Below are 22,363 nucleotides of genomic sequence, written 5' to 3' on the forward strand. Positions count from 1 at the left end.
CTTGACAAGTGTTACTCTGGCCGCTGACTGTGCATGTTTGCCTTAATGCAATTGACTTACACTGACCTTGTCTGAAAAAACGTCTATCGTGTTCCATTACTCTATGTGAATTGATGTTTATTCCTTTGGATATAACCCAATGCAGATATTGAAAGGTTCACTTGAATTTCAGATCCACGTAAGAATTACAACTGGGAAGCAGTGAAGAGTAGCAGAGTTTATAGTCTTCATGTTTAGTGTTCAGAGAGGAGAAAAGATGGAATATGCATTAGAACAACTAGAATGTTTTACTACCTTCAAAAATTTCCCTGACACCGTCAATATCATGCTGCCGTCCGGAGAGAACTTGGCGAGATCGAAGGCCACATTTTCCATCAGGTTACACACTTCTTGCCGAGTTTTCGCGTCAAATACCTTGAAAATTTTTCATAAACAGGAATACATCACCAGCTTTGGCAAGGACATTCACTCAGGTTTATCCCCACTGGGAAACTGAATCATCGATGGTAGGAGTAAAAGAATTTTACTAACACACTAACCCTTCTCCTGGATGTTATTCACCCATTCTTGACTTCTCTATAGTTGAGATCTTCATACTATACCAGAAGTACATCCAGGAGAAGGGCGTCAACCAACAACCAAATCATCCTCAAGTTAATTGGTATCAAGACACAAGCTATCCAAAACTAAAATAACAGTTATCGCTTGTGGGCATAAAATGTAATACAGAAAGTGGTTTGAGATTCCTGTGAAAAAAGAATGTACTTTATAAAATACCAGCTGTCTTGACAATAGTTACTAGTACTTGACTCCAACTCACCACGAGTTGTTTCCAACCTCGCATCAACAAGAGCGATCCATCGGCGGAGAATTCTACATGACTTGCCCGGCTGGATGGTCCTTTCAAGCTGGTTACCTCACCCTCACTCAGTCTCCTTTCGAGCAACTGTACCGGAACAAAAAGCAAACCTAATTTCACTTGATTACTATATATTTGATTGTACAAAGAGCAGTTCGAACGTACGAATGTCACTCCCGTCCATCTGCCTATCATTCGAAGCAATGTTCTAATTCAAGAGTATGTGGCCATGATTTTTTTTTCGACAGTTCACTTCTTTAGGTGAATAGTTGTCAATTGATTTCTCTTTCGAAAAAGTCCAATGTGCATATTTATCACCAGTGCCTTAAAATCATTTTAGGTACAACACATCTTTCGTTCAGTAAGATTTTGTTAGCACATGTATCTGCCTCCAGAATCATATTGTTTAAAAAAAAAATGGTATGTCAGGCATACTCCTATAATCATGTCATTCCACACAGTCAGTGTTCGTCGATACTGCATACATTCTGCGAATGTTTTCTTCTCTCCAATGAGGATGCTCAACTAATCAGTTATTTTGAATTTGAAAATGATACTAGATTTACTCAGCATGTCCGTTCATGACTGCCATACACTATAAATTCCTTAGATTGAAATAGATTGTAGTCAAGGACCAATCAAAACGTTGGATTGAAGTTTTCAATCTAATAGATTTAGAATTCAATCTTATTCGATTGAAACTTTCAATCCAATTTTGGATTGGTCCCTGACTACAATTTATTAGATTGACTTTCAATCCACGGAATTTAGAGAGTACTGCTTCTTACCGTGAATAACAGAGCAGTGCCGTCAGCACATCCCACGACAAGAGCAGTTTCATCACGTGACAGGTCAGCTGACAGGCCTTGGTTATTTACGCAGCGAGAGGAGAGGATTGACCCCTGCTTGTCGGTTGACCATATCTAATGACACGAGGACATTTCGTGAGATTCACTCCGAACTTTTTCCTACTTTTCTTGTTGATTACAGTCTCTTATGCACATGTCCATACTTACTTCTCAGCATCTGACTGTCTTAGGGACATCACTCGTCTATATTACATTAAATCGGGTGGGTAGAATTCCCTTTCTACAACAGCAAATATTTCATATTCTTAATAATCAAACACTTGATTTGAAACTTGCGTCATGCGACGTTTTGCCGATTAACAATCAGCTTCCTCTGACCCCTGCCAGTGCTGGAAGAATGGTCCTTAATATGATAAATTGTGCTTGAAGTTGTGCAGGAATTTCACTCACTGATGCGCTTCCAGAGGGCTGAAGCCTTCTCGAAATCTCTGGGATCGCCAGGTCCAAGCAAGGCATGTGATAGGTTGAAACGGTCAGAGCCCCCTCCCTTCCTGTTGAGACTGGGCTCCCCCACTCGTTCTCAAACGGATTCTTTGACGCCTGTCGCTCGAACCAACGCACGTCATTGCTTTTAAATGAATGGTTGGCCTCTTTGAGGGTGAGAGTTAACTGCTGATTCGGGGGTACTGTCAAAGCTGCTTGGTCTTCTTTGTTGGCTCATACAAGCTGGGTGCAAGAATGTTGAGTTTCTCCAATATAGAAATCTTCGCAGTTTTCTTTGGGCACTTATACCATATGTTCCTTTTTTGTTCCTTCGGTGTTTTGTCTTTGATGTGGAAGAGTCTCTGCTGAACATATTGTGAGGTCTGAATGCTAAGGAGACACCGTGTTTAGCCAATATTCTGAAAGGTTGGAAATGTAAGGGATGGTGATGGTGATCTTCCCGTTCCGGGTGTTAGATTGACCGTTCCCATGGGCGTCACCAGGAGAGGGGGGGGGGGGGGAGTGCGTTGGGTGCGGCAGAACGCGCCCCACCCCCTCCCCCCCCCCTTCAGACAAAAAAAAAACAAAAAACAAAAAACACTTCAGTCTGCGAGCGACCTCAACGCCGGACGCTAAATTATTGTTCTCTTTTATTAATTTTTTACAATGTCTATCGACCGTACTGTATCCGTATGGTATTTCACTCATTGTGCAACGGATTATTGAATTTCAATTCTGAGGATGCAAAAGCTCCGTCTGTAAACGCAACTTTTCTGTTTATACCAAAAGTCCTTAGCGTGCCTCCCCCCCCCCCCCCCCCCTCCGGTCGCTTTGATCCCTCGCCGAGGATCTCAGACCGTCACATGATGTACCCCCCCCCCCCCCCCCCCGTAAAGTCCTTCATAGCGATTTTTTTTACTATGTTTGATTCCCTAGAAATTTGATTTTAAATGCTCTATAAACACTACTTTTACACTCTTGTTTTTACAAAAATCCCTACCGTGGGAGGGGGTATTTCCCCCCTCCCACATCCTCCCCCGCTCGGTCGCTTCATTAGACTCCTTCGCCGAGGATCTCACACCGTCACTTAAAGGGTGTATACAGTTCCGGTCGAGGTGAGGATTAAGCTTGTAACGTTTTGCGAGATATTGAGACACCCATCTATGAGATGTCAAAGAGCGTGCAATTCTAAGGGGTATCAAAAGTCTACTTGATGAAAATCGGCTTTGAAATGGCTGAGACATCCAACAACAAGGTGAAACAAAGAGATCCTAATAAAAGGACATGGCCTATGGTCTTTTATTATCATCACTTTTTTGGACATCTCAGCCACTCGAAAACCAATCCTCACCAAACAAACGTTGAACACTTCCTAAAATTACATGCTCTCCCATATTTCATAAGAGGTTTCTCAGTATCTCACTTAGAAATGTTCAAAACATGAACCCCCATCTAAACCAGTACTGTACAGTCCTTCTAATGTACCCCCGTAGAGTCCTTCATACAGATTTTTTATCATGCTAAATTCCCTAGAAATTTGATTTAAAAATGCTCTGTAAACGCGACTTTTATACTCTGTTTTTACAAAAAGTCCCTACCATGGGAGGGGGTATCCCCCTCCCACACCCTCCCCCGCTCGCTCGCTTTGATCCCTCGCCGAGGATCTCACACCGTCACATAATGAACCCCCCGAATGTTTTAATCATAATCCTTCACAGTGATTTTCCCACTATGTAAAATACATGTAAATAGTTTTCATAAGTTACGATCATAGTCCTTCGCAGTGATTTTTGACTAAGTGTAATTCCTTAGATATTTGATTTAAAATGCTCTCTAAACGCGACTTAACACCCTTGTTTTTACAAAACGTCCCTACCGTGGGGTATCCCCCTCCCACACCCTCCTCCGCTCGGTCGCTTCGCTCCCTCGCCGAGGATATCACACCGTCACATAGTGAAACTCCGTATAGTCCTTCATTGCAAGATTCGCGTATGTATACAATCACTTGTACAATTTGTACAATGTATAGTTTATTATTTTAATGATGACACAGGAGCCAATAAATCAAATAAATTAAAAAAATCACAGAATACATTTAGTGTCAAAACGCACCCCCTTCAAAAAAAAAATGGTGATGCTCCTGGCTCCCCTGGATGCTCTTGTCGGAGTTTTGTTTGGGGCTCTCAGCTTTGGTGAGTGACCAGTCCGGATACCCACATTTCGTCAGGGCTTGTTAAAATAATCTCCTTTTTCTTTTGCAGTTCTATCGTGTCGAAAACAACACTGTCAGCTCTGTGGAAGAGAGTTCAGTGTACAATCATTATTTCGTGTACCACTTCGTGGTGAGACTCAAAGTGCAAGCATAGGTTGGCGTGTGTTGGTTTCCGGTACACGGTAGTTTTCAGAGTACCATCTTTCAGGATATATGCTTCCATATCCAGACAGGCGAGCTTCGATAGACTCCGAGCCGTCTCTCACGTACTGGAAGCGCGTCAGAGCTTATAATAAACAAGAGACCCGGGGGTCTAGCGCTCACCTGAGTATCGCAAGTTCACCTTCCATGCATTCTAGTAGACTCTTACCTAAAAACATTGGACACTTGTCATGGGGGTAACTTTGAGAGCTGGGGGCATGGTGTCCATATGTACATTCCATCACACTGGTAAAAATATCTGCCAAGTACACTCTACTTTATAGAATATTGGACTATGCAGTTTGAAAGAAAAAAGACTTAAAGCTCTATCACTTCTGGTTCTAGAGAGGAACAATTGTAAATATCTATTACTGTTGGGGGGTAAGGAGAGCATGGTGACCTGTTGAACAAGTTGAGATCTTAATCCCCTGGCACGCTACCTGCCAAGTTTGGTGAATATTCATTAAGGGGTTTTCAAGAAGAACATGTATAATTTAAGTCCCCATTGGACCCATCCCACCCCACCCCTGGGTTCGGAGGGGGGGGGCAACCCTGATTCTGCTGTAAACAAACTTGACAAAACAGTCATCAATATACTCAATCACTTTTGGTTCTAGAGAAAATCTTTTAAAAATCCTTACGAGGGGGAGGGGGTGGGTTGGGAACCCTGGGGGACCGCCAGGTGGGGTATGGTGTCCATTTGATGGAATTGAGATTTTATCCCCCTAGGGATGCTACCTGCCAAGTTTGGTGAAAATTCAGTACGGTATTTTCCAGAAAAGAAGAAAATGTACAATTTGGGCCCAATTAGGACCCCTCTCCACCCCCTCCCGTGGGTCCCAAGGGGGGCAACCCTGATCCCGCCATGAACAAATTTGAAACTACAGTCATCAATGTACAAACTTTGTCTCACCTCCCTGGTATTTTTTTTTCCATTTCATTTATTTCATTTCCAACAACATTTTCATACACAAAATAACACAACATCAATACCATGTCGTAACAAAGAAAAATACGTGAAGTTAACAATACTACGCATGAAAAAAAGCAAGAGAATATTGAATCAAAACTAAAGTTGCAGGAAATGGAGGAGACATGCTAAAAAGCTAAGCTTGTATTTTGCAGTCTCCTCGTGGACAAAAAGACTAAATAACATCGAAATTAACTTAGCTCTATCACTTCCGGTTTTAGAGAAGAAGATTTTTAAGATTCCTTAATTTTAGGGGGTTTGGGCCACTCTGGGGGCCCCCAGGTGGGGCATGGTGCCCATTTGAAGAAATTGAGATCCTATCCCCCTAGGGATGCTACCTGCCAAGTTTGGTGAAAATCGGTCATGGGGTTCTCAAGAAGAAGATGAAAATGTAAAAAGTTTACGTATGACGCACGACGGACGACGGACGCCGGACGAAGAGCGATCGCAATATCTCACTTGAGCCTTTGGCTCAGGTGAGCTAAAAATCATTTATTATACGGACCATCCTTCCAGCATTGGAAGGACACCAGAAGAAGCTGATTGCTAATCAGCGAAACGTTGCACGACGTAAGGTTCATGTCCAGTTCCTGATTTTTAAAAATTTAGTGGATACACTTCGACTGAAAGAATAATGATGTACATCAGTTTATTACAAGAAGGCAGATTGGGTACCAGATTTCTACGTGAAGTCTGTCAATGAATTTCCAAAGGTATCTCTCAATGAAGGTGTCCACTTCCAATAGTCGGTATGTGTGTTTTATTCATATTTTTTAAGCCGCTGTAGCTTCTCCTCTCCTTAGGTGTTTTTTTTTATAAGCTAAAAAAAAAAGAAAGTACGTGCTGTAAAATTGTCATAATGCAGAAGTCATTTTCCTGCTACAGTATGTACCAACCTCTACGCATATCTGAGCTCCTGTTGTCACAGTTAGAACTTCATGCCCGTCAGACAGAAGCTTACACAGCAGGAGTTTGCTCTCTGACGGTTCGATGACATCAAAAGACTTCTTTGGACTGCTCCAGGTCTTCCCTGATAGTGGAAGTTTGACAATCTACAGAATAAAGTCGAAAATAAGGCAGTTATTATTTTTCTGTAATAATTGACTTGATATTTAATGTCAATCAAAGTTGATACGTTGTATTATTCTCTTCTCATGTAAACTGGATTGCCACTTGACATCAGAATAGATGAAAAGGAAGTATTATGAGCCATCTCCATAAAAAAGCAGACTATCTCGATGATGTAAAAGAACTGTTTTTATCATTTTTATTCATCAAAGGCAAACATGCGTCACGTCTAACTGTTGACAGCCTGGAACATAACATAATAACAGAGCAAGTAACGGATGAAAAGAGCTTTCCTAAGCTAGTAGAACGTAATGAAAAAAGTCAACTTTAATTCAATCTACCAATTGTACTTCCTGTGGAAGTCAGATGTTAAATGCAACTAGATAAATGTAGGGGACTACCCACCTTTGTCCAATGACGAATGAGCAGAATTGGGGTGATGATGACATCGCAAAGACGATTGAACAGCTAACTTTACCATGTGAAGAACAATATGCACTTTATAACAATTATTGAATTAATGAATCCGACAGAAATTTTCAGCCAAAGGAGAGTAACGGGACTTTCTGTAACTCCTTATAATTTTTCTTAGTCAAATGTCTATAACCCATAAATAAGTGTTCTGTATAATTCATCTCTACACACACACAGAAAAAAAAATACAATTCCGAATTTTTTCTAATCAACCTTGATTGCGCCTCTGTCCGTATAGATGCCCGCCTTCCCTGTTGACTGGTAAGCTTGTAGTGTCATTATGGTCTCATCCTCAGCGGCTTTGAACACATAAGAGCTGAACTGCATGTTCCCGTTACATTCAGGACGCATCACCTGTGATTTGAAATGAAGCATTGCATACTTTCGGTAATTTGCATCATACGTTTCTACAGAACGAGTGGCAAGTAATTTCTTTCTATCTTAAATCAATATAATTCCTAGGAACATTATCAATTGTCTCAACATGCGATTGAAGCGTAATTTATCTTAGTCATAAACAGACGCAAGATACTAGGGAGGGTTAGGATTAGGTTATGAGTATTACAATACATTGTATGTCCCAAAATCAGACTAAGACGGATGATAATTCTCGATTTATTTGTGATCTTCTAATTGATTTCAGTTGCAATATTTTCGTCTTTTGGACATATCATCTGTTCAGTGAAATGGGGGTTGGCTATTGACTTGACATATTTTGCTCCAGATAATGTAGAGGTTTCCCTCAGTCAATCTAAACCTTGCCTAGTGTTTCCTCTCTCTTGCAGGTTCCTACTTTATTTCCTTTCTTTACTTTTTTTGCTGCAATATACATAGCAAAATAACGGGATACAAAACAAATGAAGGATTACTAGTATGCGTTCAAATACAAAAGCAGATATGTTTATATCAATTTATATCAAGTTGAGACATTTTTGATTAAAGCTGCAGGAAAACAAAATAATTAGAATGTGTGTGATGATGTGATATTCTCAAAAATTTTCCCTAAATAGAACAAGTGACGTATATCGTTGAAAAGATACCTGCATTAAAATTGCACTCTAACTAAAGAGAAATAAAGTTACTACAATTTATAGGCCAACAATAAGAACTGTCTATTTCGTAAAAACACTGATCCTGATATGATACTTATCATTAGAATATACAGAAGAGACTTTGTATACTGTATGCCATACTAAACAAATAGGAGAAGACTGGGAGACCGCTATCATTAGCAGAGTTTGCCTTGGATAACCTCGTTTTACCTTTACCTCACTCTACCTGTAAACCAATACGTATAGTGTAAACGCTACTACTACATTTTAAAGTATGGGAAAGGCGACAAATCATGGGATGACAAAGTCTTGTTTATGTGCACTTGCAGGTAGGTTTTGGGGTGTGGTTTAGTGTACCTCGCTGTTTTATTCCTGAATGTATGTATTTTAGTTGTGAATTATTTTCCTATGTGGGTGTGAGAGTATGCTAATCGTTTCCCGTTTATAATGAATAATCTTGCAGTGCCAACACACAATAAAATTATTGTTCTGTATACTCACTGTTGAATAGTTTGGTTTTTTTTTTTATTTGAAAATGTAGATTGAAATGAATATATCTTGGTGTACCGCAATATTCTTTGATCCATCGTGTTCAGCACCAATCAGGCAGTCAAACTCTCCACTGGGCTTGAAGGATACATCGTAGAGGGCGTGATTAACAGTGACCGGCGGTGTCTTTTTAGCAAGGTTCCAAACCTGGAAAAGTTAGCAGTAGAGCGAAGAACGCAAATCATCACACACTTTGCAGACACACAATTCAAGGAATAAAAAGATGTTTACACCCCAGTAACATGTGCAAAACAAAGTGTAAAATTAGCCAACATTGAGTGTTAACTATGGCCGCTGAAAACTTACCAGTACAAGACCACAATCTTGCGCGGTGGTGAGAAACACGGATTCTTTGGCTGGTTTCCCTCTGCTTACTACAGCTAATGACACATCAGTGACTCGACGAAATATTCCGCCAATCTTCAGACGACAGAATATGGACAATTTTCTGCTCACTAGGAAAGTGATGCCCATTTTCAAAACCTGGAAGAAAACAGGGAGATATGACAGACAGCTAATACCATTGAGTCGAAGAATTGAACTGATGTTCGTACAGCAGCTTCAACCCGCATGTTGGCAGGCATGTCTTATCGTCTATAATATAGTTTCTTCATTGTCTTTCCCTAGTACGTGTATTGATCAAATAATTCTCTGTAGTAAAAGAATAGGTCTGACAAGGAAGTATTTTCTAATTATACCTTACAGTTCCATGAGACTTTTCTGAACTATTTTGTCGAATTTCAGTTCAGGTGCCATTGAAAGTTTAAAAGTCAGCGAGAGTAAGGCTCATTGTGGCAGTGATTGTCTTGGCGGCCTACAGCTCACCGTGACTATCCCATCCCTGCCGAAGATTGCGAGGAGTTGCCCATCTGCACAGGCGCACGTTGATATGTTCTCCATTGTCGCGTTGGGATCACACTCACTCCATGTACAAAGACGTCGTCTACTAGAGTTGAAGACTTGCAGCTCGCACCACGTGGCTGTAACGATGAGGCCGTTCCCTAGATACGCCACATCCTGCACTTCATCATCGTGGTCAAGCTCAAATTTCTGTTCACCTGACTGCAGTGAAAATACCTTGGGTTAAGAAAAAAGGAGACAATTCCGGATAGGTACCATGAAATAAAAGAGATATCAAGAAATCACCACTGGTTTACATCGGCGAGGCGCAGTAACAACGTAGCCTATACACCTACAAGAAAAAAAAATAATTTCATTGTCAAAATCCAGAACTGAAGGCCAATCAAAAAATAATAATAAAAAAAAAAACCCAAGGATTACTGCATCTTAAAACTTATGAATGGTCAAATTTCCAATAATGATTAAATCCTCTGAATATTTTTCTTCCCGAGCACTGTGTTTTTTCTGACTACGGTCAAAGAATTTCCTTTCATTTTTTGTTTGTCATCATGCTGGACCAATAAATAAAAGTCTATTCTGCAATTGTAAGTTTGTCACTATAGGGGCAGCACTGTGCATTTACAGCACCAAGAAACCAGTAACCTCAAAGGTTATACTTTGTAAGTCTCCTCTACTGTGCATTAATTTCAGTGCCTTTGTTTCTTTGATAGACCAAAACACATTTGTATTTGTACAGCATATCTATCAAACATATTATAATTTCCTACCAAGTAGTACATAAATTCTTACCTTGACTGTGGAGTGGTTCTTGGCCACGGTGAGTATGTATCCTTCTCCATGGTTGACGTCTAATCCTCTGATTGCTGTCTGATGTGCCTTTATGGAGCATATCAGCATGAAGTTTGCATCCCAGACCTGATTTACAACAAACACCCATTAGTCCCGCTGATTTTACTCTCAGTATAGCGTCTGTGATATAACTCTTTTGCAGGCTTACTAGAAATGCTGATATCAAGTTTACATCGTAATGATCATTAACATTTTCCCAAGTACATTGATTAATGCTATAATTGCTTGAATGCATTTAAGTATCCAGTGACTATATCGGGTAATAAGCTACGAACCAGTGTCCATGGCTCGTCTGTATGTCGTATCACACGTCGTGTCCAGTAACTGTATATCAAATACACCAATTCATAACGCTTTTCAAAGGGTAAGAATCATTTATCCGTACTACAGAAGATTCAGATATAGATGAATTACTATCCTTTAAAAAAGTACTTCTAACGATAGGAAGGGTCTTATCATAGTTAACATAAAATAATTCAATGAATGTACACAAACTGAACAGCAGGCCTATATTACAAATGAATACATCAACTTCTTATTTTTTTATTACTCGACTGCGAAAGTGCAATTATTATTCCTACCTTAATACAGCCAGTCTCATCAGCAGACACAAGAATGTGTTGTTTTCGGTAAATAGTGAAGACGCATCTACAGATTCTGACGCCATCATGGGTCAGCTGCTTAACCAGACGATCTCGGCCAAGTCCATCACCGCAGGCCGTCTTTCCATCCCTCATTTTATTTGTTCTGATGTCCCAGACGCACAATGAGCGATCTTCCGAACACGTGGCCGCCAGTGTCCCGTCAGGACTGATAGACACCGTGGTAATACCTAGCCTATGAGCCTCGATAGTCAGACGGACGTCCCCTGACAACACGTCACTCACCTAAACAGATTAAACATGTTGGTGCTCACAAGATTGAACTTTGAGAGGGAAAGACGAATCTTATTGATGTGATTATACGATGACGTATTTTCTTTATAAAAAAAAACCATTTAAATTCTGTTTGTATACCTACAAATTCATGGAAGATGATTTTGCGACAGTCTAAAGGGGCTCATTCTACTCGGCGTCGACATCCAACTCATGGCATTTAGCAGCCAAGAAATGAATCGAAACATGTACAATGTAGCTTGACATTATAAGCTTCCTCAAAGTTCTTTGGTTCTTTTTTTTTTCAGTTCTTTTTTTCCTTAGTTCCATTCAAATGATTTATGTTGTACTGTAGATTGCATTACATGGCGATACTAAAGTCTTTTTTTTCGACTGTTCTTCACCCTGACTCTTTTTTCATTCTCATGTCATGATTTCAATTGCACGAAGCAGCTATAAGGTGATTAGTATAATGATTTTATGTCTAAGCCGTACAAAAGTAACTCAAACTGATGCTATTTCTGGTATGGAAGGTGTTGAGTTCGTAGTTAATGCTGTTTGTCTATCGGAGTTGGTGCAATCGTCATCTAAATCGTATTCATTATAATGATGATGACTTATATAGTCCCCCTCCCCCCCCCCCCCGGGGGGGGGGGGGGACATACGACAGTGCATAATCTTGACACAAAGATATTGTAGTGCACAGTACAAAATGATTACGGTTTTCCAAACCTGTAACTTTCCATCTAAGTCCGTAGATACAACTTCCTTGCCAGTAGGACAGAGAAGTGCGTTTCGGACTGCTCTCCCGGATTTGCCATGCCTGATTAAGTGGACTAACGGTCGAGTGTCGGTCCTACCAATGAGAGATCATTAAAGAAGAGGCACAAGTGGCTGCGTTCCATGCCTTTTATGTTTGTCTGCTGTTTTGTTTTGTTTTTCTTATGCTCCTGGCCTTTTCGTAATTCCTATGATAATCATGGAACATGTTGCAGCATTAATGTTTACACTCAAGTGTTTCTTGTGTGTGTGTGCGTGTGTGTGTGTGTGTGTGTGTGTGTATGTGTATGTGTATGTATGTGCTTGACGATAATAAGAACTTCACAGTTGCTTTGAAAACTGCGACAAATGCTCCGTAACCTTTGCTCCGCCGACATAACTATGCTCCGAAGACAATTTGTCAGCAGTGTATCAGGGCAATTAACCCCCGTGGCTAAATACTGGTTAGTGATAATCTGTCTCTTCACATTTCTTTTCAAGACTTTAGGTGCCGGCTAAAAATTACAAGAAATCGTTATTAAATTGTTAATATATAAATTTCTTGTCACCACCTCACTTTCATAATTATATTGATGCTCACTATAGGAGCCCTAATTGATATAGATAGATTGAGATAGACACAATTATTGCTTGGTCAAGTCATATATAACATCAATTAAAAGTAAACACCATGTTACAAGCAGATAATTCATCTTGCAACCGTGACTAAACCTACCAGAATGCAACAACAATTCTTATACATTAACAAAAACTCTTACGGGTTCAACTATAATACAGATCTACATTCTGAGAGTCAATTCAGGTCGTATTGACCCTTATGCTTTAACCCTAACTAGGCTCGGGGGGGGGGGGGGCCTCCGAGCCCCCCCCCCCCCGACATTCCGCGCGATGTATCGCAATCGCAAAAAGCTATCGCTGCGACGTTTCATGACTTTTTTCTTTCAAGTCTCCAGCATATTTTGACACCAAATTTGCGACGCCCAGGCGCGCGGTTCCGAAGTCACGCATAAATATGTACATGCATGTCAGACCATAAATTGCTCAAAAACGTGAATTTGTGTACAATTTCAATGCAAACTGTGCTTACAGGCAAATTTCATAAAGGCATGATTATTTTGGTGTTTTATTGATTAAACTCAATGAATAACATATTTTCTTGTTCAGAGCGATGTCGCGGACAAATTTCATTGAGAAAACAATGAAAAACATAAAGTCGAACAAACAAAGAAATATATAAGAAATTCAAAAAACAATAAAATACTTAAGAATTTTTTCTCATATCACAATTTTTTTATAACATTTGCTAAGGACACTAAAAAGAATATTTACACAAAAAAATGTGCCTGTTTTGAGCTTTATTTTGTGATTAAACCAAATAGTCTGATTTCATGCATCATTATGCATAAATTAGCATAATTTAGCATAAATGATAATTTTTTGAAAAATTAACTTCATGGTATTTTAGATTACATCATAGGCAATGTGTGTGCCAATTTTCGTCGCGATCGCGCGGTCGACGGCCGAGATCTGGAGGGGGGCCTGGGAGGCCCCCCCGGCTCTATCAATTACCTAAATAGCCCGGCCTAGTTAGGGTTAAATGATCACATTCATTTCCCAGTGATAATTGGAGCATTCGCGTTTCCAAGGGAATTTACAACTGGTTTGAGTTGAAACCAAATCATCTGTTTTCTTTCTTTGTTCTCTCTTTCATTTTTCAATGCTGTTTTTTTTGTTTGTTTGTTTGTTTTAATTTGTATTTTTTCTTATTTTTCTTCTTTTTATGATTGTTCTTCTATGACTTGTCACGCTAATTTTGAGCCTTCTGTTCGATCATACATTGTATTTACATTTCCACTTAAAGAAAAAAAAATGAACTTACGTCTCTATGAGACATAACTGGCCTGACGAAGCAGCAAGACGATGGCCTCTCTTGAAGACACACGTTGACATGGGGAACTGCAAAGCCGTAGCGACGAGGTTGGCTCGACAACTTTTGAATTGATTCATGGCTAACAGACATTTGAACTCGTTGCAGACAGTTCTTGGCTGCAAGTCATTGACAATAGTAAGGGAGAAAACAATTGTTTAAAATTTGTTCATGTTGGTCCGAACTGACGAAAAAAGTGCAATAACTAAACACAAGGTATAGAGTGATGGTATAGTTTTGGTTGAGACGGGGATTCAAGGTTTAATTAGAGAGATAATTGGAAACCACTTATATAAAACATTAAGGAATATATATATACAATATGCTAAGAGGAATTCAAAGTTTATTTGATGAAAGTCGGGTTTCAAATGGCTAAGAAATCATGAAAAAAAAAGTAAAATCACTGAAGTGGTCATAATAAAGGATGGGTCCCGCCTTTTGTTAGGGCCTCTGTTTTTCGATACCATAACTATGTCATATCCCTTCAAACAAACCATGGGCATAAGGCTAGGAAGGCAATGTGATTGAACATATTGCTCGAAGTCAAATATCTAAAGCCTATATATATTGTTTAAACGTGTCCGTCAAGCACGAAGAAAACTTACCTCTTTTCTAAACAAAATAGCTGTGATCTTGGATGATTCCGTTTCACGCCACCAAAATATCGGTAAAAATATTTTCCTACCTTTTTCGTTCCCACTTTTTATTTCTTTCGTTCTTACTTTTTCGTTACCAGCGTTCCGGGCGACAAGGTGGTCATGCAGGAGATCGTGCAACCAGTATACTCGACATCGCGCGATCGCACACCACTCGGATGAAACCAGAGAGCGTTGCATGATTACCATCATTCTGTCTTCTACTTCTTCCTTTGAACACTCCGACAGCATTGCTAACACCTGCAGGGACACAAGTCTTAATGGTTAAACTAAACTGTTCAGTCAACAGATTTCCTAATGTAAAGCATACTTATGTAAGGCGCTTATTATTCGTTGGTTGTATCACTGAAAAATGTATGACAGAAAAATGTATTTATTGAACAAAATTTAATTTCTATACATGACATAAATTGAGCAGATTATAATATTCAACGAGCAATACACACACACAAAGCCCAAATCAGTGACGTGTACAAGTGAGGGATACGTTTCTCTTCATTGTTCCATGAACGTCTACGCAGATAAGTATATACTCGGGCACACCTTGCATGACAACTGCGTGCCTTTGTCAAAGGCAGCAAACCAGGAGTACACCGCCATTTGCAGCTCACTCAGCTGCTCTAAGCTCATCTCCATGGCGTCGTAAACGCTGCGATATTCGTAACTTGAGTCTGACGTCAATTTTGTCGTCTTGCTCGCTTCCATTTGAGATGCATAAAAATTCCAGCGATCGGGAAAGTCCCTGAGAAGGGCGCCCACTATAGCAATGACCAGCGGAGACCCATGGCTCAAGCTGTGGATAGTGGCCGCTTGGGGAGGGAGATTTGTGATGGGAGTGGACGTCCATTCAGCCAGTGATTCATTGGATTGCGCCTCAGACAGCCCTTGGGAGAGATTGATTTCCTCTTTGTGACCTGGCAGCAAATTGTAATAATTTAAAATTATGATGTTCCTGTATTTCTATTTTTTTTTCCAGCACAGATATTCGCCTAAAATTGATTACAACTTAATGTCCTAAGCTGGCGCTTGATTTAATTTGTATAAATAACTAATTAAATATTTTATCGCGTTGATTGTGGTATTGAAAAGTCATAGTCTTGCAACTTTAACCCTAAAAGGGCCGGGCTTTTTGGCTATGCTCAGACGGGGGATGGATTCCGCCCCCCCCCCCCCCAGATCTCGGCCATCGGTGGTGCGATCGCGATGAAATTTTGCATGCGTGAGACCCACGTCATAATCTACAAGATTATGTCATAAAATTTTTTGAAACAATCAATTTCTAATTTTAATTAATTGATTATGCAAATTAAGCTCAAGATATATTTTAGCCTAATTAAAAGCATTGAGAGTCTAATTTTTGATCTGTAAATCTGTTTTAGCATATTCAACAATTGTATATCACAAAAACTTCCAAAACTCATTTAATTTCTTATGTATTTAATTGTTTTCAGAATTTCTTATGTAATTCTTTGTTTTTCTACTTTTGTTTTTTCTTAGTTTTTTCATTGGAAATTGTCACTGACCACTTTTCTACCATAATTAGCACAAAATTAATCAATGAAAGTGATTAATTGTAAAAATAATCAGGTTTTTATGACTTTCATGACTGTTTTCCCTAGGAAATGTACACAAAATCACAAAATTGTGCCCGTTTTGGGGCGACATTCCGCTACAAAAATGGGCGTGGCTTCGCGAAAGTATGCGCGGACGTTGCAAATTTGGTCTCAAAAGTTGCGCGAGACGTGAACAAACAAAGTCAGGACACCTCGCGACGAGGCCTTCTCGCGTTACAGATTTATCTCGCGTTACAGATTTATAGCGCGAAACGTCGAGGGGGGGGGGGAGCGGATTCCGCCCCCCCCCCCCGGCCCTTTTAGGGTTAAGGACTAAATTTCATTACCTGCACACTCTTAATTACATACATGAGTAATTAAGGATGGGGGAGACTTGGCTACATCATACCTTTATTTCGTCAATTCGCGAGACTGGTGAGTATAATCCTTTTCAAAATTGTTTGTAGGAAAATATTCAGGTTTTTATTCAAGTTTAAGATGTTCCAGATCCTCAGAGAAGAATGAACCCTAATAAACAGAAGTTTTAGGAAAACTGGACAATCCGTTTAATCCTCAACAGGCCAGTTTTTGTTTTTTTTTTCTGGCTATGCTAAATCGGTTTTCCTCTGTTTTTTTTTTTACTTTTGTTTATTCTTTGGGTTGTTTGGGTTTTTTTTTTCATTGGAAATTGTCACTGGCCACTTTTGTACCATTATAGTTAGAATAAAAGTGATCATTCAAAAAGATAAATGGTCAAAATTGTCAGGTTTTTATGAGTTTCATGACAGGGCACGCATTGTTTTCCATAGGAAATGTACCTAAGTCACAAAATTTGGTCGTTTGGACATTGAAAATTTCTGAGTTGCGCGAGACTCAGGAAGAAAAAGTCGAGAAGCCTTACAACGTGGTGTTTACGCGTTGCCGAATTTTTGCGCGAAAAGTCCAGGGGTGGATCCCCCTTCCCCGGCCCTAGGGTAAAACGTTATGACTTTTTCAACTTCGGTACAGAAGACTACAGTGCGTTACGATACCCATGTACAACGATATACAAATCTAAATAGGCCTACTAAACATATAGAATTCTGCAAAATGTAACTTTTTATGAAAAGTACATATTTCCTCGACTTGATACTTATACTAATGGATGAAATATTATTGCAAAGTAATAATTGTATATATACAGGACGTATCAAAAAAAAGTTACACTTTTGAAAAAATTGTCTAAATTACATTTCAAAATATTTGGATTTTTTTCATATTTATGGATGCCCAATAGTCTCATCTATCAAGTGCAATCAACAAAACAAATTTTTGTTCACGCTTGGCTGAACACTGACGCTCTTTGTCCAGAGTGTGAAAAATGACTTGCGCCAAATTGAAAGAAGATGGAAAATTCAGCCAGCAGTCCAAATAAGTGTTGTCATTCAAACAAATTGTTCTTTTGCTCACAGTCTTGATTATGTTATGATAGTTTTTCTGGCGATTTTCTGTCACGTTTTAAATGATTCCATTGTGTTATGGAAGGTTGATTAACAACATCAAGATCTTTTAAGCACAGTTATCACAAATCATGCACAGACATATCGAACCCACATGCCAGTCACTCAGTCAAGAAAAAAAGTACATAATTAATGCATAATCAGATCATTCAATCAATACAATCAATCCAATCAATCAATCAATCAATCCATCCATCAATCCATCAATCAATCAAGCAATCATTCATTCAATTAATCAATCAATTAATCATCCATTTAATCAATCAATCAGGTGCAGTCAGTCAGAATTGTATGCATGTTTAAAGTGGCAGATCGACATAGGGAATATCACCTCCCCCCCCCCCCCCCGTGGCTTAAAGGCTGATAAATGTTTGAAAAACTGATATATTTGTAAATTTATTCATTCAATCAGCCAATTGATTATTTCAATGACTGAAAAGTGATTAATTGATTATTGGGTTGATTCACTGATTAATTTAACTACTCAATGACTGACTAACTGATGTATCAGTTGATGTATTGATGGGTTGATTGATTGATTGATTGATTGATTAATTGATTAATTGGTCAATCAATTGATTGATTAATGGGATTAATGATTTGAATGTTGATTAATTGGTACCACTGCCACATTAATGAATAAGTGGCATATGGTGTTGCTGTGTCCGTGTATTGTGAAAACTGTGCTTTAAAGATCTTGAAGTAATTACACACTCTAATTCTCACAAATAAATGAAATCATTAAAATTACGATAAAGCTGACAAAAAAATCTCAGACTATCATAACATAATCCAAGCTTTAAGCAAAAGAGCAATTTGTTTGAATGGGAGCACTTATTTGGACTGCTGGCTGAATTTTCCATCTTTTTTCAATTTGGCGCAAGTCATTTTTCACACTCTGGACAAAGAGCGTCAGTGTTCAGCCAAGCGTGAACAAAAATTTGTTTTGTTGATTGCACTTGATAGATGAGACTATTGGGCATCCATAAATATGAAAAAATCTTCCAAATATTTTTGAAATGTAATTTAGACAATTTTTTCAAAAGTGTAACGTTTTTTTGATACGCCCTGTGTATATATATATATATATATATATATATAATATTTGTTTGTTTCATAATTTTGCGAACACAAAGTGGAAATGCAAAAACTCATAACTTTTTAACAAATAGTACGACTACCCTCAAACATTGCCGATGCTTTCTACCAATATTGCTGCATTGCCTCAAGTATATTTTTGGTTTCTTGTTTAACAAAGGGGGATAACTGACTCAAAATTATTGATTCAACTGAAGATGACGAAAACATGTCTTATACATTTAGTATCATCACATCGTCTTTGTTCCAGAATTAGACGGTCGTAATCATTTCCCTTCATACAATAACTTAGGCACAGCAAAATGTCATCTGTTTACAAAAATATAAATTTCGTGTAGATAAAAAAAAAACACTCAAACACTCGGTCAACTTTACTTAAACAATGTTACCCCAAAGTATATCATCACTATTCAAGATGAGGATTTTGATTTTGTGCAAATGTACTGAAGCCATATACTAATTATGATGAAATTGTAAACGGAGGTTGAACTTGCCTGGAACACGATTAGTGACTCCACTGTCCCTGGTGGTAATCAATATCGTGCACTTGACATCGAAGGCACTGACCACAGCTGGTATCCACACATCATCCAGTACCAGGAGACACCTGCAAGGATGTCACACCATACAACTTTGTTACCACAGACCAAACTGTTACCTGTTCCTTCCATTTCTTGGATATGTAAATTTGTTTCCGCGAGCTTACGCTGATTTAAATGCCAATTTAAAGATAAAGATGTACCATATTTTACACTGTCAAGTTCTGACTTGTTCGAGTATATTAGGAAGTGATTCGACATACGTCATATCGATTCTGACCAATAACCAAACAGACTTAGATTTTTTTTTTACTATTTCATTGTAATTTGAGGCCTAATGTAATGCAGTTTGCAGCAAACCTTGGATATCGCTGGGAAATTAGCTTTGACAGGAGATGCTTCCACTGCTCAACGGTCTTTGGGGGAGAGGGAGCAGAGGACAAGTTGGAGTCAAAGATGCGACATATAGTCTCCAAGCGGTCTGGAATGCTGCTAACATCTTTGACATTTCCCATGTACAGCCAGAAGACGCCGTCCTGGAAGAATTCTGCTCAGATGGTAGACATAAACAATGTTACAACAAAACAACGTGTGACAGCAAAACATAATCATTAGGAGGCATGTCTTTACTAAAATTTGAAGTTTCATTCTTTCGTGGCACCTAAAACTTCTTACGATCTAAATTATTGTATACACTTGCGCTGTCACTAAACAGTCGACTAGGATGCTTCCACTTCTTAATCATTTGCCTTACACTACACAACCCTTTTACATTTTGATGAAGTTCATTGACCTTGACCATTTCAAATGGAAATTTGAATCGTGATTAAATGAGGCCCACACTATGTATCAGATGTAAAATTTGAAATAGAAATATCCTGACAATATGAACAAGAATGGAACTACAGACTGTGTTAAATAAATTTCGATGACTGTAATGTCAGCGAAGGTGATATTTTCCAAATATTACCATGAGGGGAGTTTGAATATTCGCATTAAGATCAGGAAGAATGTTACACTCAAAACTAGGACTTTCGAGTGATGTGGTGACTTGAATACATTTACAGTTTGCAGCTAGGGTCGCGTGTTTCTATGATAGTTGGACGACCGGTATACAATCAATTAATTTTTGTATTTTGAATAGAATGCTACTTTGACACACATTGTCATTCTCTTAGGAGTTACTCAATGTTGTCATTTCAATTGCTAGTGGAGTGAAAGGCTGACCTTCAATAAGTTGTTCAATTTCAAATTGTGGACATGGTTGGCACTCCATGGGATACTATTTGGAAAATGATGTCATAGTGCTGATGATGTTATTGTGATATAGTGATATTTTGAAGTCATCTCTGTTCATGGTTTTAACCAGAAACTCTCAAGACAAATCATCTTTGTAAAATTTAATCATGAGTGGTTTGCAGCTTTCAATGACAACATGAATCATCCTCAGTCATTCATCTATTGATAAATACTCGTGATGTCGTTCCTTGCTTGAGAGGAATCGTCCTAATTCTCAGCTTTATACAGTGTTTATCAAAGAACACAGAGTCGTGATGTTACAGGAAAGTGTCAAGGTTAAGATCATGTAGGAGTAACAGAGACACTATAAGGTATGAATCTTTTTTTTTTCTGTCCGAGACATAAATCAGAAATGGCACATTCTGTTGACTAAAGCACTTATATTAGATTTTGGATCGCATTTTGATATCATATTGTATATATATCACACGTGATACCGCCTGACGTACGTGTTGGTTTACTCTTCAGGGGGAAGTGATTTTACTACTATATATGCAGGCATATTAATAACAAAATAACTATAAAAGGCTTACCAGAAATAGCTCGTCCAACCTGCTCGCAAAGCCCCGTTTCTGAGTGAAGAAAACACAGATTGTGAGTGATAGGATAATTTCTAGGAACTACAATGTATGTATCACGGCCATAATAAGTCAGCAGTCCACACCAATCCACTAAAACTTGCTAAACCAGAGGTAAAACGTATCAATCTCATCATAATCATAACACAATGATTCATACATGGAAATCTTTTTCATAGGGCCTATCACCCTTTAGGTAGCACATTGAATATATTTGAAAAGATCGCGTCAGTATTACATAACAGGTAATTACATGTCAAATTCTTCTGACTCAACTAGCACCTTTTTTTTCCACTATTGATCGCTTTCTCAGTAGTTTCGGTCTCCATTTGATGTTTCCATAGCTCTGTAAATCTAACTGCACCTTATACACCTAGATAACTTACCTGTCTCTAGCCAATCGGCTGCCTCGGAGTTCCCGCAGTCTCTAACCGACTGGATGAGAACGAGTATCGTAGCCCTGTTCCCCTCTCTCCTCTTCCATTCCGTAAGCATATGGTAGATACTTTCACAAATTGCACCTTGTCGCGAATATTCTATGCCTTGTAATCTAATTTCACTGAATCCTAGTCTAAGACCGAGTCGCCGATAGTCGTCGTGGTGAAGGCGTTCGGCCAAGTCCAGAAGCAAGCGATCAGTTAGAGCGGTGATGTTATTGTCATGGAAACCATGTAAATGGTGCTTTGGCGTTGAAGACGTCATTTCGAGCCAGGTAAGTCTCGACCTGCATGACATCCGAATAGAGCATCACTTTAAAGCTTATTTGCTGCAATAATCTGCCTTGCAATTGATTTTTGTTTTGTTTGTTGTCTTTGTTAATTGACCTAAGTATGATCCACAAGAAAACATTTTTAAAAATGTGTTTTGTTTCGAACCAAGATTGACATATTCAACGCATAAAATAAGACTAAAGAATACAACATAAATGGTAACTTTCACAATTTCTTACCTATGGATATGGAAAAATGATTCATTACCTTCATATTCAATCATGTAGTGACTGAAAAAGTGTTCCTTTCCTTTACAAAAATACCCAGCAATATACAAGTAGTTCCAGAGTAGTGGTTAAATGGCTTCACTGCAATCACTCTTGTGGCCTTGACCTTGGATAAATGCATTTCTAATTTACATTTTTTTAACAGCTTGAACAATTCCCTTTAGATTGATATACA

At 38.8% G+C, this 22,363-nt stretch overlaps 1 protein-coding gene and 1 long non-coding RNA gene across 2 annotated transcripts; both read right to left on the minus strand.

Moving 5' to 3' along the window:
- Positions 1-292: 292 nt before the first annotated feature.
- On the minus strand, positions 293-1,740 carry LOC139737541 (uncharacterized). Its single transcript, XR_011711382.1, has 3 exons — positions 1,648-1,740; positions 821-946; positions 293-414 (listed from the first exon to the last, which is right to left on the minus strand). It is a non-coding gene; the product is annotated as an uncharacterized lncRNA (long non-coding RNA).
- Positions 1,741-5,201: 3,461 nt separating this feature from the next.
- On the minus strand, positions 5,202-21,893 carry LOC139737539 (uncharacterized). The gene is made up of 15 exons (XM_071648210.1): positions 21,578-21,893; positions 19,675-19,861; positions 19,270-19,382; positions 15,169-15,539; positions 14,692-14,865; positions 13,922-14,088; positions 11,995-12,118; positions 10,969-11,274; positions 10,328-10,453; positions 9,503-9,754; positions 8,984-9,160; positions 8,696-8,824; positions 7,290-7,430; positions 6,431-6,586; positions 5,202-5,231 (listed from the first exon to the last, which is right to left on the minus strand). The coding sequence occupies exons 1-15, from the start codon at positions 21,891-21,893 to the stop codon at positions 5,202-5,204; spliced, it is 2,769 nt and encodes a 922-aa protein (XP_071504311.1).
- Between the last annotated feature and the right edge of the window lie 470 nt (positions 21,894-22,363).

Source organism: Diadema antillarum, unplaced genomic scaffold (assembly GCF_040938485.1).
Source record: "Diadema antillarum isolate AM-2024a unplaced genomic scaffold, OU_Dant_1.0 seq00000696_RagTag, whole genome shotgun sequence".
NCBI classification, from domain to species: Eukaryota; Metazoa; Echinodermata; class Echinoidea; order Diadematoida; family Diadematidae; genus Diadema; species Diadema antillarum.

Coding starts and splice junctions, on each gene's coding strand:
- LOC139737539 (XM_071648210.1), bottom strand. CDS start 21,893: ATGACGTCTTCAACGCCAAAGCACCATTTACATGGTTTCCATGACAAT. Junction 19,862..21,577: donor AGCCGATTGGCTAGAGACAG/GTAAGTTATCTA, acceptor CCATCTGAGCAG/AATTCTTCCAGGACGGCGTC. Junction 5,232..6,430: donor GAGCTCAGATATGCGTAGAG/GTTGGTACATAC, acceptor GCGGTCCCCCAG/GGTTCCCAACCCACCCCCTC.